The 18,231-nt window shown below is 35.4% G+C and overlaps 1 protein-coding gene across 1 annotated transcript; it reads left to right on the top strand.

Moving 5' to 3' along the window:
* The first annotated feature begins 5,793 nt into the window (after nt 1-5,793).
* On the top strand, nt 5,794-15,957 carry LOC109034978 (molybdate-anion transporter). The gene is made up of 2 exons (XM_019048423.2): nt 5,794-6,340; nt 8,004-15,957. Exon 2 carries the CDS (start codon nt 8,268-8,270, stop codon nt 9,678-9,680), a length of 1,413 nt encoding a protein of 470 aa, XP_018903968.1. The 5' UTR covers nt 5,794-6,340; nt 8,004-8,267; the 3' UTR covers nt 9,681-15,957.
* The last annotated feature ends 2,274 nt before the right edge of the window (nt 15,958-18,231 follow it).

Raw genomic sequence — 18,231 nt, 5'->3', positions numbered from 1 at the left:
GTTTACCATTATTTTTTTGAGGGAAAGTTACAATAGGTAAGCATCGCGTGTCGAAAGACGCCGACAAGGACAAAAGGCATTCATCCCCTTCAACCCCGCCGAAAAAACTCAGCGCCACGGCATACCCTCTTGATGGTTGCCGAATGGTGCAAACAAATCAAAATTGAATGTATTGAAACGGGTTATAAAGCAGGGCGTGATTTCGACCAAATTTTCAAAATGGAGTTTTCTTCGAAATTCCACCAATCTAATTTAATACAAACAAAAAATTAAAAAAAAAGCAAACTACTGATGATGGATACTATTGGACCTGGAACTGGTTTATGCAGTTGCTATTCTGATTGGACGTATGACTACAATTTTTTTTATAGTGTTGCAAGCCGATCAGCATAGTTTTTTGAGGAATATGTCGCTCAGGTGAGTTTTTTCTCATCATAATGAGAATTTCATTTTTATGCTGAATTTTAACGATTTGTTTTGGAAAATCATCAACATTTTGTCCAATTCAATTGAAACGAACTGAATAGTTTCTCTAAAACAACAAAATTCACCTCACTTGAGTCCACGCAAAATACATGCACACGCCTCTAGACTGCGACGGATCGTCTAACGTCACTTTTACACGTAAAGTAAATGGAAGAACCAAGACGGCGGATCTTCTGTCGCGGTCTAAAAGTGTCTCGTATTTATTCAGTGGTAATTTTTGCCGATTCCAATTAATATCATGGAATTAAAACACGAAATAAATAAATCCTTTTTTATCGTCAAAGGCGATGAAGTACGTCGATTCTTAACCACTTCAATGATTAATGATAATCATATAGATGCGATCGTTGAAAATTTTACAAAATATGGAGGACTTATTCAATACAATTTTTAGCTAAACTATGCTCTAAGTCCAGTTTCTCGATACTTCCTTTTTTGGACTCTCTTCAGGAATGAGGCAGTATGGTTCCGCTACTACGTGTTTTCTGTTTCACGGTACAAATACGTAAATTTGACTATGTCTATCGTGTTTGTCGATGGGCAATTTTTCCATTAATATTAATTAATGAGAGAATCGGCCGTTAGACAGACATACTAGTTTTTGTTATTATTTGGGATTCAACCACCAAAACACGATTCTAAAATGAGCAATCGACCCACCCTCTCTCGTTTCGTCCAGTGTTTTCATTGATGTGCGAAGACCGCACTGGGAAAAAAAAAAAAAAAAAAAACATATTGGATCTAGAGTCCAGACTGTTAAAAACATCGACAAGAAAAAGTACTCTTGATTCAATCAGAATTTAGCTTAAATCAAGAACCAAGCCTCTTAATTTAAGCGGATTTCGTTTTGATTTAAGCAAAAATCCGATTAAGTCAAGAGTATTTTTTCTTGTCAATGTTTTCAAGATTCTGGACTCTAGTCCAATGTATTTTGTTTCCAGGGCGTGATATTATTTATCTGGTTAAAATTCAGTAATTTTAAGCTCGATTTGGCAACCTAATTCGATGCCTCGGTGAAGTAAAAGGATAATGTTTAGTAGGGTTGCAATGCCGACCGCCGCCACCACCCAGCCCCGCCCCATCGTTGAGCCCATATTTTTTACTTTAAAAAAAAAAGCGAACAAGTTCATTTTGAAAGGAGCCCTCAGATACATAGGAATAGTAGTGTTTCAGGGCTCATTTGAACTTCTTCTTGATTCCTGTCGAAAAATAAGTTAGGGTTCCGTTGTACACAGAGGATTCAATAACACATGTCCTCGTTACAATGCCGCATGTTTCCTCCGCTTCCGACTTCCTCATTCCTGGTTTTTAGTTCCCGATTAAAGTTGATCATATCTAGAACGAGAAAGTTTGGGGAAACATTTGAGTTTGCAGCGACAAACAGACGTCAAAGAAAAACACAAGAAAAGCGAGTTTCAACATAGTCGGAGATAGGAGAGACTCGTTCGGGACTCGTTTTTTACTTTTCTGAATCTGAGCAACACCTCATTGTCAGCATATAGCGTGCATTGCGAGTCCAAGCTAAGTGCCATCGCGCCTTCAATTTTGTAGATGCACCACGGGCATCCATCAAGTACGAATAGTTGTATCTCTACGCCGTCATTAACGCGTATCCTTTTCTTCGCTCAATTCCGTATTGTTTTAGTTCCGTTGATCTTATTTGTTGTGGTGCATTAAGGCTACGCAAGCAATAGAGCAGGGGATAGGAGAGACGTATTAGGGGCTCGTTTTTTACGTTTCGTCCGAATCTGAGCAACACCTCATTATCAGCATAGAGCGTGCATTGCGAGTTCAAGCCTAGCGCCATCGCGCCTTCAATTTTGCAGATGCGACACGGGCATCCATCAAGTACGAATAGTTGTATCTCTACGCCGTCTTTAACGCGCATCCTTTTCTTCGCTTCATTCCATGTTGTTTTGGTTCCGTTGGTCTTCTTTGTAGTGGTGTATTAAGACTACGCAAGCAACAGGGCCGGAGATAGGAGAGACGTATTCGGGACTCGTTTTTTACTTTTCTTCCGAATCTGAGCAACGCATCATTGTCAGCATAGAGCGTGCATTGCGAGTTCAAGCTTAGCGCCATCGCGCCTTTAATTTTGCAGAGGCAATCCGGGCATCCATCAAGCACGAATAGTTGTATCTTTGCGCCGTCATCAACGTGCCTCATTTCCTTCGCTCTATTCCCATATTGTGTCTGTTTCTGTTTGTCCCATTTGTAAAGGTGCTTTAAGGACCACACTGCAGTGATAGCGAAAAGATCAGTAAGTGTCAAATTTGCGAAATCAAGTTTCCTTCAAAATTTGTCTTAACTCTTTTAGATGAAATCATTGAATTACTAAAACAGCAAAACTCATCTTAATTGTATCAAAACGAGACATATATGAAAGCCGTAAGTGCGCAAAAAATGACGCAATTTTAGGCAAGACAGCAGTAAGTGACAATATTCCTCCAGAGAGCTGATGAAACAGCTAATGTTTTCCAGTAAAGTGCCGCCCTCTTCTGCCAATTTCTAACCTGAATTTGTGTGTGATGTGTGTCCAGAACGCGACCACGAAATCACGCAATGCAAAGATGGCACTTACGGCTGTCTCGCCTAACTATAACCTAGCATGAAAATGAAAAAAAAAAAATCCTTTTTATGCAATATCGAAATAAAATCGGTCGATTTTTAATCATCCAAACGATTTCCACTCGTAGGAGTCTTTCGGATGATTAGCGGCAATTTGACAAAGAACGGAAGCTTCTTTCAATACAATTTTCCGGTCAGAAGCTTCTGAGTCCGTTTTCTCAAAACTTCATTTTTGCACTTACTGTTCTCTTCACTATCACGGCAGTACGTGAGCAACACGACCAAGGAGACGCAATCGGGCACCGTTTTTCAACTTTTTTTTCCAAATCTGAGCAACACCTCTTCAGAAAGAGTTGAACACCTCAAGAGTTGAAAAGAAAGTTATGCAAAATAAAATAAGTCCAGAGTAATAAGAGTGTAAAGCAATGAGAGGTAACTGGGCATATTTCAAAATATATATGGTGTAACTCTGAAACCACGTATCTCAGTTTGCGACGTTGCAGACTTCCTGTCATACTTCATTTTTCAAATGAAAAACCACTCAGTGAGAATTTCCGAAAACTGCCGTGATTCTTACTCTTCGCGCGACGAAAACTCTGCGGAAACTTCAAGGAATGATGTCGATTTCTTCTTCTTTAATAAAAACAAAATAGGAGCGGAAAAGTTCAAATACCTCAGATGAAATATGTGGTTGCGGACTTACATTGTCTATATATAATTCTTCGCACTTTCTGGTATATTTGTTGCCTATGCGCTGAAACTGCGTTCGAGAACCAAGTCGACGATATCGACCAACAGAATCGCACAGCGTTAATTGGTCGAGCCAAAGCATGTATTGGGTGCGAAGGACGACTGTGCATATTTTCGAATAATTTTGCTATAAATGTAAGGTATGTACTATCGTAGTGGATGACGATGACGTCCCGTGCTTTCCGAGTGACGATTTCTCCATTAATACTGAACGTAAAAACTAGACCTTCAGACGGATCTAATTATTTTTTGCGACTCTATATTTAAGCATAAACCATCAAAATGCGGCTCTCTCTGTGACTAACGCAATTGACCCTCGGGGTGAGCTCAAAATGAAAGTCCTAGTTGTGAATAAGAGGGTGTTTTTCATCTCGAGATGAAATTATATTTGATGTAAATGACTGGTCATACCATCCTAAAATCCAAAAATTAGCGTTCTGAAATTTTCCAAGAGGATAGATCGTGAATAAGTGCCTGTTTTTATTAAGCAATTGATGCATTCTAGAAATCCTCAAAATAGCGGTCATTTGCTAGGAACTGAGCGTGCCTCTTCCATTTGTCTCAGTCTCTGTCCACTCTTTTGAAGTTTTCATACAAAATAAGCTCTCTTCTAGGACGAGAAAAAAGAGGCACTATGACGCATCATTTTCTTTAGAAATATTCCGAGCATCAATCTTCGAAGTTCAAGACAATTGAAATTGAATACTATCAACCAGGTAATAATTTTGCATATCGCTGCAATTTTAGCAACTGATTCATCTTCAATCGCGAGCCGATGATCGCGTTACATACTTATTTCAATTTGCAACTCTTTTTTTCAACTCTCGGGCACGCTTTTTATTTTCTTGATCGATAATATTAATCCTTATAAAATACGTTCGTATCTACATTATCTCACCTTCCGTACACAGCTCATTCCCTCCTCTCCTACTGTTTTTTATATTACCTTGAAAATAATTTCCGAAACTAACTTAAAAGATTTTTAACGGTGGCTCCATAAAAGAAAAAAAAATAGAGGTTTAAATAGGAAAAACATAAATTAAAAATGAATCTGTTACCGTAAGGCAGGTTGGTTGCAGAAAACAGATGGACTGAACGCGTTCACTTGTTTTGTTCGCTGCAGATTCCTCGAATATAGCCAACCGACAGTGATGCATACTGCGTTGCATCTTTCGTGTTTGAAGGAACTTTATCGGAGGGAATTCTAATTTCAGATGAATACCCATGGCGATGACGACGACCACTCGCACTATCTGATTCCTTAATTTGTATGATTAATTTGGGAGGAGTTAGTCGTCGATCTTTTTTTCTTGCACTATTATTTTTGAGTAATTCTATTCACACATCTCTCGTTGTATGCAGACGTTTCCAGGGTTTTTTTTTGTCTTTTGAAAGGAGGGAAGGAGCGTCGCTGTGAGTGGGCTTAAATTTTGGATGACGAAATCCACAGCTAAAATTGACCGAATTTCACTGGATGCAAGTTATTGTGGTTCGTAAGGGTTTAAAGGAGGAGATAAAATCGTATAGGTAGGTACCTATGGTTTACTGGCAATAAAAAAGAAAAGAAAATAGTGTAGCATTTTTACACAAAGAGCTCACACAAACTCTTCATTCTTTTAATAAAGGTTTCCCCACCAAAAATGTATTTCAAAATTTGAAACTAAAAAAATTAATACTTCTTTCAAAGAGGAATCCAACATGGAATCGCTGGTGAGAATAATTCAAGGTAGGGCAAACAGAGAAGAGAAATTGATAATGGTCAAATATTATTGAATTTTTCGTGATTTCTGGAGACATAAATTTGGAGAAAATCTTTAAAAATACCGCAGGCAAGATTTAACAGATATGTAACGCGCTCATAAATATATCAAATCATATCAACTACGGTCAAATGTTGACTCTATTGACCAGTTGAAGTTTTCGAAATGCCCGCCACTAACCAAAAACCAACGGTGAATGGTGTGTTCGTTGTGACGAGACGATGATTGGTTTTTTTCTTGAAGTTTGGACCCTGAGAAAATGTAAACAAAAGTCTCTTCCTTGATACTGTTTATCTTTTTGTATTCGTTTTATTTGAATTTGTAATTCTCTTACTTGTTTCTTAGTTTATTGTAGTCTTATCAGACCGCAGACGACCTCCACTTCAACCAATTATACATATTAATTTTACATTTACTGCGGTTCCGCCGTAGCTGCTTATCAGTGAGCATGAACAACTGTTGTGCACCCTTTACTTTTTTATCACAAATTTATTTTATATTTCGATGAAAACTTTAATATATTAATCGTTTCTAATTGTGTCTGTGATATTTCATGATTTAAAGATTTTACCTCAGTGCACTCAAGCTGTGTTTTTCCATTACTTAGAAAGCAGAAAGAGGTCAAGGAGCACCCATTTTCTGATGGTACATTTTGCTGATTCTACTCTTTGATGTGTTTTTTCTGTAATCCGGACCTGAGGAGCTGCTTAGAAGACTGTTAGTGGGTGAACTCCAGTGCCCCCCAAATCTTAGAGCTTTGAACCCACCATCGTTATGTAAGAATTCAATTAAACTTATTTTTACCCTCTACACTCCACAGCGTGTTATCCAATCTGATTTGGAAGTACAAACTTCACGTTTTTCATTAGCTGTCACATGGCTTTGCCTTTAATCTCGTTTTGAAACAACACAGTCTCATTTTGTCCAATTTGTTGTGCTTTGACTCGTTCATGGTTAAGAGCATCAGCACTGCGGAAAAATTTAAATGATTTCCTAGGAAATACTGAAAATTTTGTGAGCCAGCAACTAAGCTTCTGATCTCATTAAAATACTGAGAGTCGAGGCTTATTAGATTTTTTTCCAATGACTATGCATGTGTGAAGAAAAGTTCTTGTCCCATTCTTTAGCTCTATCCATTAAACTTCTCTCAAAACTTTAATGTAGGTATACCACTATATATCAGGCAGGTATTTTCAGGATTTTAAACTTTCAAGAGATTATCTTGCAGTTGATGGGAATTTTTCTGAAGACATAGCAGAAACTTATCCCATATAGTCCTAATGGTTCAGGTATAAATCGGCTAACAATACTTATACACTTATTTTTCGCCTTCCTGCAAGTACTTCCATAGATTGAACTCATAAAAATTGCATCTGCAAGTGGATACCAAAATGAATGAAATAATGTGTCTACAGTTTGATGATTTGAACAGGAGCTTATAGCGATTTGATGACACTGATGGTACTATAAAATAACCAGTCAAACATTTCATAGAAAATACCTATTTTCCAATTGTTTTATCTACCTTATTGTGAACACAGCACAAACTATTATATTTTTTCCTTCAATCAGGTATTGTTTGTAAGTTTCTGAAAATGAGAAATTACTTGTTGCATTGGAACCTTCAGAATTTCGTTTTTAAAAAATTGGTCTCCTCTTATTTATGTGTCGTGAGGAAATATGATTACAGAAGGTAAAGAAACTAATTTCCTTTAATGGAAAAGTTGGCACTTTTAAGGCCATGGACTATCAATGTAAGAAAAGTTGTCTTCCCTCTTGTGAAACAATCTTGCTGTCTACATAATAGTATCTATGTATTTATGCAAGTCAGAGCATGAGTTCAAGGCCAACTTGTCTCTTGTAAGTTTCAATTGTCATGTGTCGCTTGAATTGGCAAAGCATCAACTTTTGTTTCAGATGATACAATGATGAACATTCACATCATGTGAGGGGGAATTTAATATTTTTGCAGTGTGATCAAAGCCAAGAGGTACCTTTAAGAACATCACATCCTGAGAGAGGCTCATACTTTCACATGCACTTAGATTACTAACATGAATTTAGTAAACATGTACAGAGTAGAGCCAATGCACTGAAAGCACTAAGTATTGCCCTGGAAAGAAAGAATCCAAAAAGGTGGAATTGCTGTGAATTCACAGGTTTCTACTCATCGATTGTCTCTTTTCTAAGAAATGAAGAATAAAATAAACCAAAGCAATGTGAATTCATTTCTTTTAATTCTGTTGGTTTTTATTTCCTGTTCAACATAGCAGTGTCCAACTCAACGTTTTTAAGTTTTTTGGCTCTTTGGTTCAGTAACTAATAAGACTTTTTCTGTGCCTTGTACTTGACCTGTAGGTACTTTTAATAATTTTATACGTATTGATCTTTTACCTGCAAAACCTTATTCAAATTTTTTTCGTTTTTTCCATTCCACAGGAATCGTTTTACGGATGCAAAGTTCTGGCCCATATGTAATGTATGTCAATCCTGCTGTATTGCTTTGTACGACTACTGCCTGTGTCGAAAGTGATATTTTCATCATTGGTCAAGTCTGTTATTGATTTTGAATGAAACCCAAGGGAAGGCTGAAACAGGATCAAATATTTAGTGGTGATTACCAGTTTTATTTTCTCAATTTTTCAGTAAGTACTTACGTCCGTCTTTCCTACGCTTGTGAGAAAAATTATCTTGAATATTAAAATGGTCTACATCACAATGTTTTTTACCATTGCGATCGCAGTTCTTGTCTGCATCTGTCTACTTTTTCATTTAATCACCAAGGAAACGGTCGATCGTCCAAAACATCGTGAATTTAGTCAGCTGCAACTGAAATTCCTTTGTGGCTATTGTTTAGCAGCCTTTTCTGATTGGCTACAAGGTCCCTACATTTATAAAGTTTATGAGTCATATGGCTTTGATGAACAAATGATTGCAATATTATATCTAAGTGGATTTATCTCAAGTTCCATTTTTGGCACTCTTGTCGGCTCTTTTGCAGACATTTACGGTAAAAAATCTATGTGTATATTGTATAGTTTTTTTTACTCTGTTTGTTGTATGACTAAGTTCTTTCAAAATTTTTTTCTCCTTATGATCGGACGGATTTTTGGAGGTATCGCAACATCGATTTTGTTCACAAGCTTCGAAGCGTGGTATGTAAATGAGCACCTGAACTATTATAGGTTTCCTTCAGAATGGCTAAATATAACTTTGACTAAAGCAGTTTTCTACAACAGCATTCTAGCAATTGTTGCAGGGGTTTTCTCTCAAATCTTGGTTTACCATCTGAATCTAAAACCAGTTGCGCCTTTTGGTGTTGCAATTATATTCTTAATTCTTGGTGGTTGTTTAATTGCTTGCACTTGGAAAGAAAATATGACAAAAACACCGGAAAAAACCACCTCAGTTCTCAAATCCATGAAGGAGTCCGTTCGATTAATCCTTGCTAAGAATAGGAGAGAATTATTAGTTCTAGGTGTCATCCAGTCATTATTTGAAAGTGTCATGTACATATTTATCTTTGCATGGACCCCTATTTTAAGTACAGAAAATTCCAAAGAACTGAACGACTCCCTAGGTTTAATTTTCTCCTGCTTCATGTTGGCTTGTATGATAGGTCCAAAAGTTTATGCTTATCTATTATCGAAGTCTTTTAGTCCTGAGAAACTTCTATCACTGACTCTTTCAATTGCCTGTGTAATTTTAGGAATTTGCTTGATTTTTACTGTTAATTTTTTCAATATTCAGAATGGTTGGGACAAGCAAATTTGCTTTGTTTTGTTTCTGGTCTATGAGTTTTCAATAGGAATGTACTACCCTGCTGTTTCATACATACGAAGCCTAATAATCCCAGAAAAATTTCGAGCGTCCGTATCAAATTGGTTCCGGTTTCCAACCAATTTAATCACCTGTTTAGCAATTATATGGGTGAAACCCAGTAAATTAGAGAATATGGAAAGTGTGAGTGATAGCTCTCTAAATATAACGTACATTAGTTTTATATTTCTCCCCTGTTCCTTACTTCTTCTAGGAGCCACGATTTTAAGTTGTGTCTATGAGAAAAAATTCGCTGCGTGTCGCAAAGAGTATGAGAATATGCAAAATGTTGTTTGACTGTGAATTTTCTAATTTTAAAAATGCTTTCTAAAATGGTACCTAGGTACTTTAGGAATACATGGACCGTTGGACAGGGTTAGAATCTATTGTTACCGTTTCCCTCATCATTGTCCTAATTATTGTTTTGCTTGATTTCAGTGAGAATTATTGTTTGCAGGAATTATTAGATCTGATCTGTGTAATGTTTTGTTTTACCTCCTAGTATAGAACTAAACTTTTTCTCTCAAAAATTCTATTCATGCGAGATTAATCTCAAGGTTTTTACTTTTATATTTTTTTAATTTTAATTAATCCGCAGTTTTCTCAAAATATTTCAAAAATGATACTCATTCCAAAATTAATTTTGTTCATTATCATCAGAAAAGTCAGAACAAATGAAGACTTCTTGTCAATAATAGGCTGAGTACCAAAAAGTTGAATTTGAGTTTTTCACATCTTTATTTCTGACAACTGCTGTGGTACGTACCGTAATCCTATCTTTTGGATGTTATACGCACGAATCCATTCTTGGTGGGGTTGAGCTCATTTTGCAGCATGCTGTCCTTGGTATCTAGGACAAAACTCAACTTTTAACTCGATTTCTGATTTTTTGGCACTCAGCTTACTGTTGATGACGAGTCTTACAATGTGAACGGTGTATCTGGAAGCACGATTTTGATTCACAATGACTGGCCATAAAAATTGTGTTCCTAAAAATGCAACTTCTCAAAATTGGAAGCAAATATATTGAGTCCTCTTCATGTTCAGAAAAAGAGACAAATAAGGAAAATGTTGCTCTCTTAGATAGCTATTTTAATACAATATTTTTTTGTGGTCTCGTTGCTCTATTCATACATGACATCAGTTTTTCGTGGTGGCAAGCCATGAATGTCAAACTAGGATTAACAAGGTTTTTTGCGGAACCTTGAATAAATGTAATTATTTGATTTTTAGTAGTATCTTAAACAGGCACAGCTCATCAAACAAAATCATATCACTAAAATTAAGACTGCTTCAATCTATACTTAAAATTTGTTTCTGAAAATGGTTTCTATCTGAAGTATTCTGCAAGCAAAAAACTTGTGCAAAATGTTTACAAATTATTGGAGTCTTGGCTTGTTTAGAGTCCTTTTTTACTCAGAGAAGCGCCATATGGAATCTATTTCTGATTAGCTCCCATTTTTAGGCTTCATGGATGTCACAAATGGGCAAGAAGATAACACTTGACTGGTTGCAAAGGTCATAAGCTGGAATTGACCAGGAAACTAAGGGTACAACCAGGAACCAACAGAATGAGAGAGGGAATATAGGAAAGGAATCAAGGAATGAGTTGACCAAAAATTATTGAAAATGTTACGAATTAATCTGCTTGCCCATTATTGACCTCTAAGACCGCAATTCTTGGTTTAAAGGGCCTCAAGGCTTGTAGGGCTCTAATTACTAAAGTCGTTGCATCAATATGTACTGTAAGTTGAAGAGGAGCTCTTTTCTTTTGTCTCTCTGAATTTTTGATTATTATTTTCTTAATGTGTATGTTGCAGACAAATAGTCAAATTAGGCATTTTGCCGTATACCTAGGCAAAAAGTCAAATATTCTTACTTTAGTCGAAATTCTGATTCTTTTGCTAACTTTAGACCAAATAATTCTTTTCTCTTGTAGGACAGAATTCTGTATAAAATTTGTCAACTTACAAAGGTAAATGAATTATTCCCAGTTTTTATAGGAGCATTTACCTAAAAATTGTCAGCATGTCTTAAAATTCAGAAACTTTGAAATCTCAAGAGTCAAAATATAGAAGGAGTATTAGAGGACAAAAATTCAAGAAAAGATTGTACCTAGATTTGATGAATCCTTACTTTCAAAACATTAAAAACTTGAGACCATTTTGTCAAAAACACACACAAATATTCAAGCCTTCAAAATTTAACTATCTGCCCTGACATTCGATGCCTGAATTGACTATTGCCTACAACACGTATAGTATGTGAACGAACTCATGAGCTGAGTGTACTCTTTCAGAACTTTGATCTTTTCTCTTTCATTATTCTGAATTAAAATATTGTTATTATTGACTTACGTTTATGACTCCTTTAAACTAAATTATCTGAAGACTAAATCTCATAATAATACTCTATTTGTGTAAAAAGAATCCATGGATTATCTTTAACATCAAATAATTTTTACCTCTTAAAACTACCACACTTTTGTAAGTGAGATTGAACGATGGTTTTAGCTCTCTTTAATGAGTAAAAGTTCTAAAAAAAAAATGCAGCAACATTGATTATTTGAACATGATTCTAAGATCAATACTCACAGAAAAAGTCTGTAGTCATGAGTATGAAATCTAAAATCATGATCAAACAAAAAATGCATTGGAAAAAGGGAAATAACTCTTGTGTCCCATCAAATATAGCTCAAATAAATGTTTGCAGAATATTTTTTTGCCAGATTCCATTATTTAAACAATACAAATTGAAAATGTTGATTTTTACGCACAAAATTCATCATTCTATTAAAAGTTTTTAGCGTGTTTTCCGAAGAAAATACATTATTTATCAATTTTACCTTTGTAGCCATATAAAGCTATCGCTAAATTTTTTACAGTGATACTGTCATTCAGTAAATCTATTTTTATGCATTATGAAGTACTATTTAAGGCTATTCACGCACAATAATGTATCTTAGGCTGGAAATTATTGTTTATGTAGATCTTTGTATGAGAAGAAGGGTACCAATGAGCGATTCTGGGTCATAATCCACGTTTTAAAAGACTCAGGATACCGAATGTGTTGTTCCTTTGAAAACTGCCCAACTCTGATATCATTTTAGTACAGAATACATTTCGACGGTGAAACTACCAAACCACGTATCTCGTTTGCGCTTTTAAAAATCTACGCTCGCATTTTATTTTTTTTGAAGTAGACCAAATCAATATCATTCCTTGAAATTTTCACAGAATTTTCTACGCACGATGAGGAAAAATCACAAAAATTTTCAAGACTGGACGTTAAGTAGTTTTTCATTTAAAAAATAAAGTATGACAGGAAGTCTGCGACGTCGCAAACCGAGATACGTGGTTTGGTAGTTTCACCGTCGATTTCTGAGGGGTCTTACACACCTCTAACTTTTTTTCTTTTTTTTTAAAAAAGTTTACTTTCAAATTTTAGGCATGAATTCTTGTTTGTTTAAAAAAGTGCCCTTTTCCAAAGTTCAAAAACGTTAGGCTGTTTTTGAGAACTGAATAACATGCATCAATTACTTTTTCCATTTACCGAAAATTTCCGGCTGAATTCAATTTCCTGGAAGTTTTTTTTTCTTACTCTTCAGATCTGGACAGTTGGACACTCTCCAAAACTAGCTATATTTAATTCGAGAAGTCTCAACATTTATACCTTTCTCCTATGAAGACAATGTAAATCTCCCAAAAAAAGAAGAAAAAAATAATCGGCCATTCACTCTCTAATGATTGCCAAAAGTATGAAAATTTCATTTGTCGAATTTTCTTCCAAGCAATAGTGTCTTCTTTACCTCCTAGTCGATTGAAAAGTGTTTAACTTTTTTTCATCATGTGTGCTCATCCACAAAGAGGTATCTTCATCCATTGAGGAGCATTTATTTGAACTGTCAAGTTAAACCCAGAAACTGGATTTTCAGATTTCAAACTCTCATAAAATAAAAGTTATAGTTATCTAAGTTAGTGTAGCCCATATTTTTCAGAGCTATATTTTTTGAACTGGAATGTTAAAACTACCATTATGCCAGCTTAGTTTGATACATTTGCGCATTTTTGCCCTAAAATGTTTATAGAGCTTCCCTCCATGGTCCAGTGATCCGCAAGGGCAATAAATATCATTAATTTGTTTTTCAGTTTTCGTGGGCGGAAGTCTTTTTTCATACTTGCTAAAAATGCATAAATTTTCAGTCATATTGTATTTTATAATTTTTCAGAAGTTTTGGTGCACAGCAATACGGTTTATTTTTCAAAAAGCACACACTGATAAAAAAAACCACATTGGATCTAGAGTCCAGACTCTTGAAAACATTGACAAGAAAAAGGACTCCTGATTCAATCAGATGTAAGCTTAAATCAAAAGGAAATCCGCTCAAATGAAGAGGCTTGGTTCTTGATTTAAGCTTAAATCTGATTGAATCAAGAGTATTTTTTCTTGTCGATGTTTTTAAGAGTCTGGACTCTAGATCCAATGTGTTTTTTTTCCAGTGCAAGGTTTTTTACCTGTTTGCTAAAATCTTCGAAAATGAGAGTATGCTCTTATAACTCATTCTTGGATTGTGTGCACATCAGACTAAGATGGTATTGTTTCTCAGATCGGAATATTTGAACTTTCAAATATCTATTTATGTACCAAAGTTTCTTGGTTCTTCATCGTTTGTCAATATTTTACTCTCTGTTATCTTGTAAGAGCTAATTCATGCTTGTGGGCGTGGTTCGCTCTGAATAGAATTTTCTCTACTACTTTGGTAAATAAAACCATTTCAAATGGCTCATTCAAAAATGAACGAAGCGCAGATTAATTTATTTTAAGGTGCTTAAATTTTTTTTTCTGAGCTGTTTACAGACTTACTGAACTTTTTGTTAAAACCCCATTCAAACTTTTCTACCCACACAGCCGTTAAAATAGTTTCAGAGGTTTTCGAGGAAGCAAGGCATATTTTGATAATTTTCTGACACCTCCTGAGTTACCTCCTGAGAAATGTGTCTAATTATTCTACTGCAGTCTTTATCACTTTGCCTTAATTTAAGGTTATTCTTTAAAATAAGATGTTTTTGTACTAAAGAAGGAATTTTTTGCTGAAACTCAACCTCAACTATTATCATAATCATGCTTTATTCGTCCTTTCCTGAGCAAAGGAACAAACTGCCATCTTAAAGGCAGAAATTTGATGTGAACAATAACTCATTTTTTTACAAGATTATAACAGTGCAATTTACGTTTAAAATTTGGCCAATTTTTGTCTATGATACGATAAAAAAAAAAAAAATAAAAAATAAAAAAACAAAAAAATTAAAAAAAAAATTGTTTAGTTAGAGATTCTCAACGGTTTCCTAATAAAAATACCAAAATTGTGAAAGGAAATTTTGTACTGCTAAAGTGTAGTTATGTTACTTTGTCTCGGAAATGGCTTATTTTTAATTTAACCCTGTCATGATAAAATCATTGATGAACACCAGGATATTTCGAATGTGATAAAATATTTGGTAATATGTTATTATAATTTTACAAATGTCATGTCTGTTAGTTTTATGTTAATTTTTTTTCGTTTTTAATTTTACTACCCTGTTATTGTTGAATGAAGTTTTATTTTATTATGTTTCATCCACATTTTCTAATTGATTTTTCTTACTCTTTTTAAGTCATGTCCCATAGAGCTCTACTAAAATTAACCTTTTTCATACTCATTGTTTATTGATGATACTCGCAGTCTCATCCATGTTGATAATTTATTTTTATTCGCTTTTAAATGGAGCAAGTTTGGAATTTGGAATTGATCCCAGGGAGGTACGGTATTTTAGATGCGACAGTTTGTTGTCTCTCTCACGAAGTCTCTCTCTCATCTTGTCTGTGCTATTCAAGGAACATCAATTTGTCCATAGGAGCACTGTCACATGAATTTATTTGAAAATTTTATCATTGGAAAATTTAAGAAAATTAATATGAAAGTGCTCCTACAAATAAATAAAATGAAAGGAAGCTGTTCTGAAACAACTCAATATAGATACATGTAAGTGATGATGAGTTCTAGAGACAATCTAATAAAATCTGTCTCAAACGGATTGGAAGCCCCTTCCCTTTAGTGGAAGTAGAGTTTTTCATCAAATATTGTAAATTTTGAGATCTCTGCCATATTCCATGGAAAATATATTGAGGCTCACATTATATTCTCTAATGATGACTTCGTATCTCACTTTTTCGTCTTGAAAATTTCAACAACTATTGCATCCATTATTGTGTTTCTTTAATGTCACCTGTTAACTTTCATAAATTAGACTAATATTTTCTACCTGTAACCATATCATTTTAAAACCAAAAATTCAATCATAGCCAAAAATTATGTCCTTCAAATTTTTTATCAAAATTACCTCCTGATCTTACAAATTCTCCTTTTTTTATCACTTAGGTACCTCGTTGTTTTGTATTTTATTTCTCTGCTTAGTTTTTTCATGTGGGTATTTTGTTTTTGTCTTCTTACCTATATTTTTTTTAAGATTTGTAAGAATTTACTCCAAGGACATCCATGAAATAGATACCAATAATATCAGTTTTTTCGATCAAACTTCTTGCTTTTTATTTTATTAAAAGAGTCTCCAGGAACATGTTTAACTTGGAAAAATCATTACGTTTTGAAAGGTTAATATGGCGTATCCATAAATTGTAACAAGACGCAACCTTCCATTTAGAGTCGTGCGAAGTTCCGAGGGTATACTGCCGTACTAAGGAGCAACGCCGTATGAACATTTGAGAGTTACCAAATTTCCTTCGATAAAATTACTATTTTAGAGGTAAGTTATTAATATTTTTCTTTTAAATTTTCAGAATCTTTAGGTAAAATTGTGAACAAAATTAGCTGAAAAATTGGGAGGAAAATATTCATAAGTTTACCAGGAAATTCGCAGCTCATCAAAGGAAATTTGGCAACGCCTGAAGGTTCATAAGGCGTTTCTTCTCAGCGAGGCAGTATACAAAGATACTTTCAACATTATTCTTGGCTACTGGAGCTGAAAAATATGCCTTGAATTAGCAAAAACGGCCTCCAGAGCTCTGTTTCATACTGCTTACCAATACTGCCGTGTTGAAGAAGAACGCCGTATAAACATCCGGATTTTTCCAATCAAATACAGGTATTATGCGTAGGAAGTCAAAACGCCTTCAATTTTTTGAACGCAATGCGGACATCCGTCGAGGTTGTATAGTTGTATCAAGGCGCCGTAGCAAGCGCGTCCCATTCCTTATCGTTACACACGAATGTAAGTTGAGAGAAGCCAGTCATAAAGCCTTCAATTTTATACGTGCATATTTTCGGGCAAAATGAGAGACGACGTCTCTCCATATGCGACGTTGCATACTTCCTTAGAAATTTTATTTTTCTCTCGAGAAGCTGGTCAACATGAAACTTAAATTCTCCATGATTTTTCGTATTCGATAGCAGAAGATTTGGTTCAAAATTTAAAGTCGTAAATTTCGATTGTTTCTCATTGAAGAGATGAATTAAGAACGGAAATTTTGAAACACCGCAATGGAGATACTCGGTCTCGCACTTCAGTCGGACCGATACGGACATCCAACAAGCTTAAATAGTCGCATCAAGTCCCCGTCACCGCTGACCAACGCGTTTGTCGATCGAATCAACTACAGGTATTATGCGTAGGAAGTCAAATCGCCTTCAATTTTTTGAACGCAATGCGGACATCCGTCGAGGTTGTATAGTTGTATCAAGGCGCCGTAGCAAGCGCGTCCCATTCTTTATCGTTACAGACGAATGTAAGTTGAGAGAGGCCAGTCATAAAGTCTTCAATTTTATACATACATATTTTCGGGCAAAATGAGAGACGACGTCTCTCCATTTGCGACGTTGCAGACTTCCTTAGAAATTTTATTTTTCTTTCAAGTAGCTGGTCAACATATCACGACAGCTCACGCTGTGAAAGTGATGACGAGCTTTTCCAAATTTTTTTGCATCATATTTTAGATTTAAGTTCCCTTTATTATTTAGTTAAATCATTCCTCCTTCTTAGTTTTTAATTTCTCTGCGAAAATTATATTTTTGCGAAATACAATCCTTGCGTTAGCGCCCTTAAACTCCGGCCTTAACGGTCGAAACCACAGGAGTGGCACAAGAAAACCGAAAAACCAAACAGGGACGCTACTTCAATAACAAACTTCCACCTTGCTAAGGCGCAGGGATACAACTATTTGATCTCGCCGGAACGCTTGAGGTATGACGCTTCAACTGAAGGCGTTTTCGAATTTTCTGTATTTACATGACGAGCTTTTCCAAATTTTTTTGCATTATATTGTAGATTTGAGTTCCTTTTATTATTTAGTTAAATTACTCCTGCTCTTTAATTTTTAATTATTCTGGTAAAATTTTCTTTTTGCGAAATACAATCCTGGCTTTAGCGCCCTTAAACTACGGCCTTAACGGTCAAAACTGCAGTAGCGGCACTTCCGATCGAATCAAATTTTCAGTAGAGTTAAATTTTCGACAGGGACACTTCACCGGTTGGAAACAGTTTCCAGTTGGGTTAATTTCCGATCACGTCAAATACGGATGGATTACGGTTCCAGTGATTTGGAATTTTGGGATGGGTCAGATTTCAGGTTGGATCAAATTTCCAGTTGGGTCAAGTTTTCGATCGGTCGAGCAGAGTTTACGGTTGTCGATTTCCGGTTAAGTAAAATTCGGTCGGACGATTGGTCGATTGATTTGAGTTTCCGGTGGGTAAGATCACCGGTTCAGTAAAGTTTTGGTTAGCAGGGTTAGATCAGGTTTTCGGTTGAGTAGGATTTGTGGTAAATTTGAGTTTCCAGGTAACTGAAAGATTCAGTC

This window comes from Bemisia tabaci, chromosome 8 (assembly GCF_918797505.1).
Source record: "Bemisia tabaci chromosome 8, PGI_BMITA_v3".
Classification (NCBI taxonomy): domain Eukaryota; kingdom Metazoa; phylum Arthropoda; class Insecta; order Hemiptera; family Aleyrodidae; genus Bemisia; species Bemisia tabaci.
The sequence above is the reverse complement of the archived record's forward strand: the minus strand, read 5'-3'. Positions and strand labels throughout refer to the sequence as shown.

What these genes read in the sequence shown, in the direction of transcription:
- LOC109034978 (XM_019048423.2), top strand. Translation starts at nt 8,268, where the DNA reads ATGGTCTACATCACAATGTTTTTTACCATTGCGATCGCAGTTCTTGTC.